Genomic DNA, 14,653 nt, shown 5'->3' with positions numbered 1-14,653 from the left:
TGAAATCTCATCCCCTCAAGTCCTTCCTGGTTTTTTAGATCACTGGTTGGCACCCCAAGCAAGCTTTCTTTCTGACCTGGCTAGCCCACTGGTGACCAGAACTAGAACTCTCCACGCACCTCTGTCCAGTCCAACGGGTGACCTTCAGTGCGCTGTGTGTGTCAAGGTTAAGCTGCCCACTAACTATGCATCCTTTAACAGCAGGCCTCCAATTCTGCCCTGCTCTTCGATGCCAGTGCAAAACCTCCCAGCCCTGCTGGGCCGTTTCAAACCCATCTGATGGCACGTTCAACAGCTAGTGAGCTTTCTGCCTCTTCTCCCATGATCCAGATTGCTTCGGGGCTGCAGAGCAAATTAGCCAGCAAGGTACAGCCACCACTACCAAAATCCAACCCCGAGTTTTAATGCAAGCCCCCAGGGAGGGAGGAAAGAAGGGTCACCTCGGTCTCTTTCAACCCAAACAGCTCTCTCAAATTCTACTGCAGCCCACAACCCTACATCTCATCAAGTGACCAGTTACCCCCCAGATGTCTGAAATCTTTTCAGGAACAATTACTGTCAAAATAGCACCCATGGGGAGACACCATCCAAGAACCCACATGACATCCCTTCAAATCGATATCGGAGCTATAAGCACAACAAATCGGGAATAAATGCTGCCAAGATAAAATCAAATTCTGCTTGTTTTCTAAGTGGGCAGCCACTGATCACCCAACATTACCTCAAGAGCCTCCAAATGAGGGAGCTGGAGATTCAGGGGGCATAATACAACCTGGTTCAAGACGTTCCAGGGGAACTCACACCCCTGAACACAACATGCCATCGGATCATGAGAACGAAGCAAGACACTGAGCTCTGACATCCACAGAAGCTACTGCATTTCTGACAAATATCCAGGAGGCTGGAAGCCAGGGACCCCCTCCCGCCATCTCCAACTGCCAAGCGCTGGACTGACACATTTTTCATTAGCTTTTTTCAAGAATGGAGAAAGACCGATCGTGTCAAGAGGCTGACAGTGATATTTATACTTCCATTTCCTAGTCTCCTGGTCTGTTTTTTTCCCCCATGAAGCCCAGTTTCTGTGAATCAATGACTCGGCTACATCACACACCCGCCCGGTGGCTCACAGTAACGGGGCTCCCTCTGGCCACCAGTGCTCTGCCAGCTCAGAGGCTCAGCTGGCAGATCCTGGATATTGCAGCAGACTTTGAGCCGAGCTGAGCACCATCCCTCCATCAGGGCTCTGGTACAGCCACTTGCAGCTCAGCTAACCCCATCAGGAAACCCTTACCTCATGAAAAACAGATTTTAGGATTCTTTCAACACTGCCAAGATAGCAACCTCCATCTACCCACCTGAGAGACAGAGGGATACACAGATGGATAAACAGACAGCTCAGCTCAGCCCTGTACATTTCTCCCTTCACTGAGGATCTGCACTGCTAGGTATCTCCCACTGTCTCCTCCCCTCTAAAGAAGACCAAAGACTGAAAAACTAACCCAAAGTACCCAGTTGACAATTACGATGCTATGAACAGGAAGAGGTACAGGAAAATGAGAAGACGAACAGTCTATCCCACCAAAGCCCAACCAGGTAAATTGCTCTTCAAATGCAGACTGATTAACAGTTTTCCTCCACCATACTCCCCCCACCCTGCTGCTGCTGCCGCCGCCACCACCGCCACCACCACCACCACCACCACCACCACCACCACCACCACCACCACCACCACCACCACCACCACCACCTTTGGGCTCTACGCCTTGTATCAATGCAGGTCCCTTAGAAAAGTCAAAATTTCACTTACTCAGATCTACCAAGAATTCCCAGTGCCTTGCTATACGAAAACCCCACAAACGGCAGTTCTTCGCCTGAGAAACCTGAGGGGTTCAGCTGGCACGGAGAGGATGAAACCCACGAATTCTTCTCTGGTTCATCAAAATTGGAGGTGTCATCATCAGACTTGAGGGTGGGAACGAAGGGGGGAGGAGCTGGTTGAAGGAAAAACAAGAAGAAGAGGGTGGGGGGGAGAGAAAAATTCAGACGGATTCAACACTGTTGCGGAGAAGAAAATCGTCTCACTCCTTCAGCGTTCCTGATGGCACTGCAGCGCCTGCTTTCAATCTCGCTCACACACAGGCAGACCCAGCCTCTGCTCCGCTCTTACAGCAACAAGAGCTTAACCCCTTCCCTGCCAACATGGCCACCAACCCGCAGATGGGCTGCCTTTCCTGCTGGGGGAAACTGAAGGGTGAACTCAAACAGGTCACTTGGTAGAACAAAAAGAAAGCACTTGGGGAACTCCTTGCTGATATTTCCAGAAGGCTGCTGCAGAGCATCAGCTGGCTGGTACTGGCATGCCAGATGAACCTAAACCTATTTATTTCCTCTTCCAGACAGATCTAAATCATTCACACTTAGTGCTAATCATTGGGATAAGGTAGAGTTTCTACATTTCGGGGATTAGCCGGAGTGAGAGGAAGGAGGGGCAGGAGAGGGGGTTTGAGAGGTATGTAACTCGTGTGAGGATAGCACTGCAGTCTAGCCCATTCATATCCGGATGAGTATACTCGCAGCTCTTATGGACCACTTTTTTTTTTTTAAGTTCATTATCCCTCCTCCCCAACTCGATCACGCCCCATGAATCCACCGCAGTTTAATCAGCATAATGAAATGCCAGCCAAATAAAAGTTCTTCCCGGTGATGTAGGGCACCCCTGCGCGCTGACGGTGTGGATGGACAGCTGCGTCCTACCTCGTTAAGGCATGATTCCCAGCTAGGAACGTCCTACATCTTCTCCGCCTCCTGCGGACCTACTAAGCTCTCTCAGTCGGGGAGGTGGACACTGGTCCATCAGTCACCAGGAGGCTGCCCATTGTGGTGGGCTCCCGGGGGGGCAGCCGGCCAGAAGCGTTACCATGGCTGCAGGCTGAAGCATCTGTGGTAGGCAGGCTGGGTGAGCAGGCAAGCTGGGCATCACATCCCCCGCAGTGCAGGCTTCATGCTCCCCGCTCTGTGCGTGCTCTGGCAGTAACCCCACCTGGCTGCCTGCGTGGCAGGGGCCAATGCTGATCTGAGCGACAGAGCAGCATGAGTCACGGCCAGAGCTCTCGAGAGCGCCCCCTAGGACAGCTGCCACAGCCATTCCCTGGACCAGGCTGCTTTTTTAACTCCTTGTTTTCTAGACAAAGCTTAGTGCCAGATAGGAGCAGCAGTCTGTTTTCCACTTACAGACTCCAAAGAATCTGGCTGTTTCCAAAGTTCCCCAGTGACAACAACAACATGGGAAGCAGCAGGCAGCATAGGGAAGGAGATGGAGCAGTGAAGGGATGTGGAGTGGGGAGGAGATGAAGCCAGAATGAGGAGGTCTGGCAGCTCCCAGGAAATGCAAAAAGGACATTCCCAGGGTTTCAGGTGCACTGAGATGTGGTAGCAGACTGAAAGTGTCACATGTGCTCTTCCAGAAAATGATTCCACGCCCCCAAGCTCTCAGAGAACTTAAACCTTCCCTGTAATGTCAGAACCTACTTGCTTAATACTTAAAAAATTAGGTGATGGAAAGAAAAATTATTGAATGCTTCAGCCCCCCTCCCATATGTACTTTCCATCAACATGGGCTCAAATCCAATTGGATTTCCATTACCTAATATCTTTTTTTAAAGGAAAAAAAAACAGTTTTTAATGGAAATTATATTTCATGAGGACAAAAGTGTCCCATCCCAAAATAAGGAAACTCAGATAAAGACTGAGGAAATATATGGAGAGAGATTTGAAGATGGTATTAATATGGAAGCATCATGGTTGGTGGCATATACTTTGACTAAGTGGGTTCAAACCCCAGGTCTACCACTTACCAGCACTGTGACCTTGGGAAAGAAAGTCCCTTAACCTCTCTGACCCTCAGTTTCAACATAGAGAAAACTCCCTTAAAGGGCTGTTAGGAGGTTTAAATGAAAGACATCTATATAAAGTGTTACTGGCACAGTTTTTTGTATATAATAAACACTCCATACAGACTACCTGCTATTATTATCACCCACATGACACAGATGTTTATGACAGATCCTATGGTTACAAGGCTAGTGGGATACAGCAGAATCTGTGTTGAGTATGCTTCTCTCCTGCACAAGGCACAGACACACTCACACGTTTGTGTTAATCATTTCATTTCATTCTTAGCAGAAGTTTAATTCCCTTTCTACTATATACCAATTTATCTTTGGGAGACTGAAATAGAATTTCTGAGTGAGGAGTATGATTGATATAGGGGCAGGAGCCACCCTCTGTGAAACAATTACAACTGAGAAATTCTGTACTATGAAATAAGATCCCTCTTTAAACTCCATCAGGCTCAAGGCTAGCCTGTGTAGTTAAGATTAGATCAAGGGCCAGGGAAGCTTCAATAAGAGGGAGAAGTCAACATGAAATATCCCCACTGGTAACAGGTGAGAAATTCACAGGACAGATGAAAAGCCAAGAACGTCAGCCTTTAGGCAGGTAGTCAGTTGTCTAAAACAGGAAATGCTGAAAAGAGGGGCTTCCAGGAGCCCCATTTGGGCAGAGAAAAGTATCATAGCCTCAAGCCAAAGAGAACTGGGAGAACTGGAAATTCTCAACCCACCAGAAAATGATGGATGTTCACCCTTGTCCAGAGCCCTTTAGGGGGAAAGAAACAGCACAGCTATTAAAACTGTAGCCCCAGAAAGGGTATCTGTATTTACAGTACCCTACATGGTGTGGGAACCATAAGCCAAGAAATTATCACCAGTACTGGTCCATGATCCGTTAGGGTACTGGCAGATTAAGTGGAGAAATATTTGTAGGGCCACATTCACAACCCAGGGCACAACCTAGAAGGCAAGATTCCTTCTCTCTCTCTTTCATTCCCATACATACATACATACATACATACATACACACACACACCCCCCACATACTCTCTCAACTAGAAATGAGTTCACAATAAAAAAGTAAAAATCAGTAACTACACATAACAAGGAAAAAGAAAACACCCAAAATACCATGAAGGAGCATCAGCAGATACAAGAAATGGGAGAATTAACCCCCAAAAAACTGCAGATAAGAGAACAATCTAAAATGGACCATAAAATAAATTTTCGTTCATTATCAAGATAAATGAGCAAAAATTCTAATAAAAGAACAAGATATGCTGAAGAAAAGACAAAGCACATTTGAAAAGAACCAAATGGAACTTCTAAAAATGAAAAATATGATCGCTGAATTTAAAGTTTAAAACTCACTGTTAAACAGACACAGCTAAAGAGAAAATTAGTGAACTAGCAGTAGGACCTGAGGAATTCACAAGGAACCATGTTTCACAAGGTGTGATCTGTAGACTGACAGCATCATCAGGGAGTTGGTTAGAAATAAAGAATCACAGGCCTTACACCATGATTGATGAATCAACACTTGCATTCTAACAATATCCCCAGGTGATCTGCAAGAAAACAACAGTTGGAAAAGTGCTCATATAGAATGCAATACACAGAAACAGAGACAGGAGAAAAAGAACGAGAAGGTTCAATGCACCTCTAATATGAGCATCAGAAAGAACAGAGAACTAGCTCAAAATTTGGATGACAGATTTTAAAAGACTGTATAAGCCGAAGACTACCAAGTATATGACCACATCTATATCAGGCTTCCCTGGTGGCTCAGTGGTAAAGAATCCACCTGCAAAGCGGGAGGCCTGTGTTCGATCTCTGGGTGAGGAAGAGCCCCTGGAGAAGAGAATGGCAATCCATTCCATTATTCTTGCCTGGGGAATCCACATGGACAGAGGAGGCTGGCAAGCTGCAGCCCATGGGGTTGCAAAGAATCGGACACGACTGAGCGACTAACCACAAACATATGTTGGGGGGAGGGGCTAATTCTCCTCTTTCTTATACCTACTAGAAAAAGTCCCTTTTTTTTGATCCTCATACAAAATGATTTTTTTGCTTTAAAAAGGTATTCACTGGTCAATGAAATCACTGGATTTGCACCTACACTGATGGAAGTATACAGTGTACCTAAGAACACTGCACAGTGCCAGGCACTGAGCAGGTACACAATAAATACATGCTGAATAGATATATAATTAAACAATTAGAAAATAGCTCTTGCAAGGAGAGCACCTGGCATAATACAGGCCATGAAGAAGCTACTATATGTTTGAGTTAAATGAAGAGGCTTTAAAAGTAGAGATTGTTCTGTCTGAAAAATATGTTAATGAGTACTTATATTAATATTTCCTGATAGAGCATTCATCAATTCACCCCCACTGCCTGTGCTCACTACATTCAATAATGGCCAATAAGAAGTCATATATTAACATCTGTTTGTTGATAAAAGCCACTAAAAAAACAGGATGAAGTTTTCCATATATGTTTTTTAAATAAGTCAGCCTATGCTTGAGGTCACATCAGGGCACATTCTCTTTAGTGGCAGGGGCTACACAAGTATGTTCGGGAGGGCCTCCCTCCCACCGCCACCCAGCTATAAGATGGCAGAACAAGGCTTTCAGAAACAAAGAGCTATTTTAAAAACTGCAGTTAATCTCTCTCCTATAAATCCTCTCCTTTTTAAAAACTTGACATTCATTAGAAGCTGTGGGCAGGGTGTATTGCCTTCAAAAACATTCACAAATTAAAAAAAAAAAAAAAAAAAAGAAAAGGTAAATGGATTCATCCCCTTGACCCTACTTCTTTCTAACACATCCCACTGAGCTCCATTTATCCCATTCAAACTTTTAACTTTCCAGCGTACAAAAAAAACACATTAATATTAAAAATGCAAAAGATTTTTCTCATTTCAGTCTAGTGTTGATCATCTGCTTTTCCCACTGGACACAAGCTCCATGAGGGGAAAGAAGACACTGTGTTCACCATTACATACCAACCACCTAGAACAGTTACCTGTCTGTCACAATTCAAGGTTTCATATCTATATTGTGAAAGTAATGAATGAACAAGAACCTTAGATGTGGGATAATTTCTTAGACCTAATAGGCTATTTCATGCCATATGCCACTACAGGAAACTCTACAGAATATTCAATTCAGTCATGAAGAATTGGCACATTAAAAACAAAAACCTGAATTTAGATATAGCTCATGAAACTTCCATGACTTTTACTCATCACTGTGGGTTAGACACTGGTGCTAGGTTGTGTGTGGCAGAATTAGAAGAGGAATAACAGACAACATATATGTCAGGACAAAGGCACATAAATAAATATCATGTGATGGTATCATGAATCAGAACTGGGCCTGGAACACAGTGGGCATTCAATGATAGTAAATCAAACACATTTTCAACTTCATTCTATCTAGCATGATGTCACACATCTTAAAAAAAAAAGCATTCAATTGATTAATTAGATGCTACATTTAAATCTAAAAGGAAGACTATCCCCCCCAAATCAGCTGTCTTCTAGTTCCTTAAAATCTGAGGCACCAGTGTGATCGCATTTATCTCCATGATGAAGACAGAACTACAAGATAAGTGAAGAGGAGGCTATCTGTGTCATTCAGAGGTCAAGATGAGGCTGTGAAAAGTGGAGAGTGCGTAAACAGAGGGATAGCCACCATGTGTTGCCAAAGTGGGTACAGTGAGCTTTGTGTGTTCCTGCAGGAGTGCGTCATGGAGGTGATTGTTTCTCTAGAGGTAGTTAAAAGGTGTCTTCACAGGCTGGAGTGGAGATGAGTGCTTCTTTAGAAAGGCCAGGGAACAGTAGCCCAAGAAAGCTGTGGGTAATGAGGCTAGGAAGTAAATACAAGTGAAATCCTGGCTGGACCTCAAAGGGGGGAAAATCCTAGACTGGATTGACAGAAGGGATTATGAGAAAGAGTGCTGGGCTGGTGTCAGCACCTGAGACTGATATCATCATTTTAATAGTGATGGTTGGTAGAGGTCGATGCTAGGAACCTCTAAAGGACAAATCTACAATAGTTAACATGACAAATTCTAAGGAAGTGATAACCGAAACAGAGAAGACATGGATTAACAGAAGGCATGGCAAAAATGTGACAACTGATGCAAGAGCAGAAATTTTTAAGAATATCAATGAGTGACTCTTACAAAGAGAACAATTCCAACAGAAAAAGGTTGTAATAGAAAGAAGAGCAAGATTTCCAGTATCAGAGATCTTATGGGAATGAACCAAGAGAATAAATTAGAGGACAGGTAAGAAGAGCTAGCTACTACATACACATAAATAATTTAGCCCATGAAAACATCTCCTGGAGCCTCAAGCAAGCCCCCTCACTGTCACCCCTCTGAGTGGAAAATGGTCAGATGTAACTTGTCCAGACAGCAGAACTGTATACAAAATGCAAAATGACGACAAACTGGATCTACCTTGCAACAGACTTGAGTAGAAAAAGAATTATCTGACATGTTTGGTTACCCAAACAGTTATAAAGAGACTTTCAGATAATGCTGACTTGGCTGGTGATCAGTTTTTACTATGACGTCTTCAAAGAAAATGAATATGCAAGTTTTAGCATCAGTAAAGTATGCTTTAATCTGATAAGAACAGATATTACATTTTATCCTAGCCAAAGGCCAAGAAGCGATGAAGTATGCTTTAATTGATCAGTCTCAAGGATGCTAGGGCTGGGCTGCCCACAGCTAAGCAGGTTTCCTCTCTGGGGACAGATACAAGATCTCGATGGAGTTGTGCGCTCTGTCTGAATCTTGCCTTTCTCAAGGGCCATGCTCCTATAGGCTGCTTACTATCAAGTTTTTGGTAAGCAACTTCTGTTTTCCCACAAGATTACACTTGTAGAGACGCCTTCTCTCAATTCTGGACCACACTTCAACCAGCCTTCTAACACTGCAGTGTCACTTTGTTTCCCCCTCCCTCTTGGTCTCGGTACAGAGCAACCTGTGAAATACCTACATAGGGTGGAAACACTCAAAAGTGAATCTTTCCAGACTGTAACTAGTCAAGACTATAATTGCCTGGGTGTAGATACATCCAGTTTGGGGCACAGATGGAGCCCCCCAGAACATACTTGAACAATAATTCATGGGCTTCCACTGCCTGGCACCTCTGTGCTCAAGACCCCGACAACTTTCCCTTCCGGCACCTTTCCCCTTGAATTACCTAGACCTAATGACACATCCTCTTGAGAAATCTGTGTGCAGGTCAGGAAGCAACAGATAAAACTGGACATGGAACAACAAACTGGCTCCAAACAGGAAAAGGAGTATGTCAGGGCTGTGTATTGTCACCCTGCTCATTTAACTTACATGCAGAGTACATCATGAGAAATGCTGGGCTGGAGGAAGCACAAGCTGGAATCAAGACTGCTGGGAGAAATATCAATAACTTCAGATATGCAGATAACACCACCCTTATGGCAGAAAGTGAAGAGGAACTCAAAAGCCTCTTGATGAAAGTGAAAGTGGAGAGTGAAAAAGTTGGCTTAAAGCTCAACATTCAGAAACTAAGATCATGGCATCTGGTCCCATCACTTCATGGGAAATAGATGGGGAAACATGGGAAATAGATGGGGAAACAGTGGAAACAGTGTCAGACTTTACTTTTTGGGCTCCAAATCACTGCAGATGGTGACTGCAGCCATGAAATTAAAAGACACTTACTCCTTGGAAGAAAAGTTATAACCAACCTAGATAGCATATTGAAAAGCAGAGACATTACTTTGCCAACTAAGATCAGTCTAGTCAAGGCTACGGTTTTTCCAGTGGTCGTGTATGGATGTGAGAGTTGGACTGTGAAGAAAGCTGAGTGCCAAAGAATTGATGCTTTTGAACTGTGGTGTTGGAGAAGACTCTTGAAAGTCCCTCGGACTGCAAGGAGATCCAACCAGTCCATTCTGAAGGAGATCAACCCTGGGATTTCTTTGGAAGGAATGATGCTAAAGCTGAAACTCCAGTACTTTGGCCACCTCATGTGAAGAGTTGACTCATTGGAAAGGACTCTGATGCTGGGAGGGATTGGGGGCAGGAGGAGAAGGGGACGACCGAGGATGAGATGGCTGGATGGCATCACTGACGCGATGGACGTGAGTCTGCGTGAACTCCAGGAGTTGGTGATGGACAGGGAGGCCTGGCGTGCTGCGATTCATGGGGTCGCAGAGTCGGACAACGACTGAGGAACTGAACTGAACTGAATGACACATCCAATTAGATTCATTCTTTGCTGTCCTCAAGACCTCTGTAGTTATCGTCTTCTCCAACATTGGGCGGGGGTGGGGGCGGGAGTTCGCCAACACTTTTTAATGATTTAATAATTTTATTTATTTATTTTTGGCTCTGCTGGGTCTTCATTGCTGCGTGGGTTTTTCTCTAGTTGTGGCAAGCAGGGGCTACTCTCTGGCTGGGGTGCATGGGCTTCTCATCATGGTGGCTTCTCTTGCTGCAGAGCACAGGCTCTAGAGCGTGCAGGGTTCAGTAACTGCAGCGTGAGGGCCCAGCAGTTATGGCTCCCGGGCTTTAGCTGCTCTGTGGCATGTGGGATCTTCCCAGACCAAGGGTTGAACAAATGTCTCCTGCATTGGCAAGCGAATTCTTTACCACTGAGCCACCAGAGAAGCCCTATTTTTAAATTTTTAATATGAAATTTTTCATATGTGCAGAAGTGGTAGGAGTACAATTAACTCCTGCACACCTTCAAAAACGTACAATATTCTCATTTCCTTTCATTTCACCTACTCTGGTCCCTATTTTATTTGCACGTGTGCTGATTATTAAAAGCAAACCCCAGACATCATATGATTTTGAGACATAAGACCTGGGACACTTTTCTCTTGGTGCAAGCACTGCAGCAAGGTCTCAAGTATTAAAATACAAAGAAATTGTAAAGGACTACAAATAACTGCATGCACACACAGTTAGAGCAAATTATGGACAAAAAAATACAAAAAGACCCAAAACCCAGCAGCCACTTAGGAGCAAAAGCAGGGTACCGAACATGCAACTTGCACACGTCACACCCGAAGAGGTGGACAAACCACCTGAGCCACTCCTCCAGCCCGACCCCTGGTCACACCCCTTCCCTCACCCCATACAAGGAACCAGCTCGCTTCCCATCACCCTCAGGGAGCAGGCATGGGAACCTGCTACTTGTTATCACTCCCTGCTGCTGCCGCAGGAGCCCCACTAAACCTTGCCTGAATTTCTTGTCTGGCCTCTTCATCAATTTCTGTTGACTGAGGAGGCCAAGAACACTGGTTGGTAATAATTTCACCCATAATTACTGCAGCAAATATCCCTAACTCAGGGTTTCTCAACTGTGGCACTACCGACATCGAGATTGGAGAATGCTTTGTTGCAAGGGACTGACACGTGATCAGAGGGTGTTTAGCAATGTCTCTGACCTCTACTCACTAGATGCCAATACCACCACAAGTTGTGACAACTGAAAACGCCTCCAGACATTGCTGTATGTTCCCTAGGGGGAGAAACACGACTCTCTAACAGGTGAGGACTTTAAAAAAACCATGACCATAATACCTTCATCACACCCAACAAAATTTACAGTAACTCCTTACCACTATCTAATACGATGTTTGTGCTCAATTTTTTACAGCTGTCCGCAAAGTATCTCTTTACATTTTATTTTTTTGAAGCAGTATCCAACCAAGGTTCACACACTGATTTGGTGGGTATGCCTCAATCTATAAAGACTGACCTTTTTTTTTTCTTTAATGGCATTTATTGGTTTAAGAAACTGAATCACAAGATCCCTGTAGAAATCTCACAATCTGGACTTGGTCGGGTGTGTCCTTGTGACATTATTTAACATGTTTCTCTATGCCTATTTTTCCTAGAAGTGTTGAAAAAGTGTTACTGCTCAGTTATATCTGACTCTTTGCAACCCCATGGACTGTAGCCTACTAGGCTCATCTGTCCATGGAATTCTCCAGGCAAGAATACTGGAGTGGGTTGCCATTCCTTTCTCCAGGGAATCGTTCCAACCCAGGATCTAACCCAGGTTTCCAGCATTGCAGGCAGATTCTTTACCATCTAAGCCACCAGGGAAGCCACTTCCATTTCCTAGACACTGGAAGTTAAATCGAGGGGCACATGCACACTCATACTCAATTTCACTTGGAGAGAATATTTCCCAGGATGTGTTGTCTACTTACTAGCCCATGACATTAAAGGGCACACAATATCTGCTTATCTTTCTTTGTGTGATGTCAAGAATGATCCATGTGGTCCAGTGAGATCAGCCTGGTCCCTCCCCATGACCTTCTCTCTCGTCTTTCACTTCATGTCTCAGTAGCCATGGATGATCTTTGCCTAGAATCATTAAGTCATTAAGAGCTGAAAAATGGCGTTTTTTTTCTAAGTTCATCATTCCTTCTACATTTACTAGCACATCAACAATTTGGTAATTCTGGAATACAGTTCAAACAGGAAGGCAGGATAAACGCTTGGTTCATTCCCTATGTGTGTCCTCAGTTGTTCAGTGGTGTCCAACTCCTTGTGACCTCATGGACTGTACCCTGCCAGGCTCCTCTGTCCATGGAATTCTCCAGGCAAGAATACTAGAGTGGGTTGCCATCTCCTACTCCAGGGAATCTTCCCAACCCAGGGATCAAACCGGAGCCTCTTGCATCTCCTGCACCTGCAGGTGGATTCTTTACCACTGTGCCACCTGGGAAGCCCATCTTTCCCTATACTTAGCAACATTCAGAGTTGGGGTGGGGGGAGGGGTGTGCCTTAGCAACTGCCAGAAGTGACCAATGAGATTTCTTTTTTCAGTTGCCAGTATGAACTCATGAATGGATGTGTTTCAAGCCACCGTAGTCTTTTCGATGCTTATTATTATCCCATTTTAAGCCAGAAGAAGCCCCTCTACCAGATGTTCTTGCCAGAAAAGTCTGCTACTTTCCAGTTTATGGGGGATGGAAAAACACCACCCCCCATCAGCCCTATGTAAGAAGCAAAGAGACAAATGTGTTCCTTTATTTTGGTTCCTGTGTGGCTATCAGTTCTTTGTGTGTATCCTGTGTTAGTCAGATTTTGAAGGACATCCCCAGGAACCAGAGAGTCGGTCATACTTCTTTTCTGAAGTGAAGACACTGAAAATCATTTCCAAACCCTCAGAGATCATGAGCCACCTAGACCTCCTACTCTGTGTCCTTCAGCTCTGATCTCTTTTGACTCCTGCCAACCACCCTCTTTAGTGCTATCTGAACTCTGCCCTTGGAAAATGAGTGTAAATGCAATTGCCAGGCTTCATAGAACTGACTGCAAAGTTGACTGATGAATAGAGTCCCAGATGTTTAATATAATTTTGAATCTTTGGCCAAATCATTTCCATGTTTGCTGGAAAATCTTCCAAGCAAGTAAGAAATGAAGAGTTCAGGGCTCCAATTTACGGGCTCTCTAACAAATCTATGCCCCCTTTCTCATCTTCTCCCAGGAAAGGCATGAATTTGCCTCAGTTAGAAATGACTCTCTGAATGGAGATTCAGCACTGCCGCATTGGCTTACACTAAGAGGCACTGTAAGAAGCGGTCACAGGGAAATCCCCAGGGCCACCACATCACAAGGGGTCTCATTTTGGGGAACCCCATGTTGAAACTCCTCAGGACTCAGTACCAGAAAACTGAGTCTTCTCTGAACATATTATTCTGGATTTTTCTTCTCACAGGACTGAGCCTCTTACAACTGTCCATATTCTTCATTTTATTTTGGCCACTAGGAGGCTAATGATCCCAAATCCACCCCTGGCTGGTAATTTAACCACAGCTTATTGGTTTTTACCATTAACCCTGCCTCTGTTTCCCTACTTTGACACGCCCTTTATCCAGATCTCATTTATTTTTATCATTTTAGTATTGCAATCATCTCTAAAGTAAGCCATCTTGATTTATCTTGAGATAAAGTAGAATATTACATATATATTTTTAATATCTCTAGAGGTAGCTTCTAAATTCAAACTAGATGGAGGAGACCCTATAACCTTAATCGATATGAGTTTAGTTTTTTCTTTTTTGGCCACAAAGAATGGCTTGCAGGATCTTAGTTCCTTGACAGGGATTAAACACAGGACCCAGCAGTGAAAGTGGAGTCCTAACCACTGGACCATCAGCAAATTCCCTGCCCTTAGCTCTTTTTAGCCCATTTTCTCCTATGAATAACTTATTCTTAAAAAAAAAAAAAAAACCCAAGACATATAAATATTCACCTGTAAGAGCTACTGACCACATGTCTCAGTTACTCCTTTTTGAAGTTCTACCAGGTGTTGCCCACATACTCCTAGTCTAGGAGGCTCAGTTCCTGCCATCACTATACCATCCTCCTGCCCTTCTACTCTCTCTCTCATGATGATCACCTAAACACCCCCAGTTCCCCTTCCTCATTTCCTCCAGCCCCTAAGTGACTGGGTGGCTATCTAACAGGGAGACACACTTAAAGGCCAACCAAGATAATGGAGAAACACACGGCTAATGGAGAAACTAAGAAGAGGTGGCAAGAATACACAGAAGAACTGTACAAAAAAGATCTTCACGACCCAGATAATCACGATGGTGTGATCACTCACCTAGAGCCAGACATCCTGGAACGTGAAGTCAAGTGGGCCTTAGAAAGCTTTACTATGAACAAAGCTAGTGGAGGTGATGGAATTCCAGTGGAGCTGTTTCAAATCCTGGAAGAAGATGCTGTGA

The 14,653-nt window shown here is 44.3% G+C and overlaps 1 protein-coding gene and 1 pseudogene across 1 annotated transcript in view; both read right to left on the bottom strand.

The window, feature by feature from the left end:
- The window catches only part of CIT (citron rho-interacting serine/threonine kinase), a 168,109-nt gene that overhangs the window by 98,428 nt on the left and 55,028 nt on the right, over positions 1-14,653 (bottom strand). Inside the window, exon 9 of the mRNA XM_052654819.1 lies at positions 1,808-1,991. Coding sequence (XP_052510779.1) covers positions 1,808-1,991 — 184 coding nt within the window. The remainder of the gene's footprint in view (positions 1-1,807; positions 1,992-14,653) is intronic.
- Positions 8,470-8,579, bottom strand: LOC128062664 (uncharacterized; annotated as a pseudogene).

Source organism: Budorcas taxicolor, chromosome 17 (genome assembly GCF_023091745.1).
Source record: "Budorcas taxicolor isolate Tak-1 chromosome 17, Takin1.1, whole genome shotgun sequence".
NCBI classification, from domain to species: domain Eukaryota; kingdom Metazoa; phylum Chordata; class Mammalia; order Artiodactyla; family Bovidae; genus Budorcas; species Budorcas taxicolor.
The sequence above is the reverse complement of the archived record's forward strand: the minus strand, read 5'-3'. Positions and strand labels throughout refer to the sequence as shown.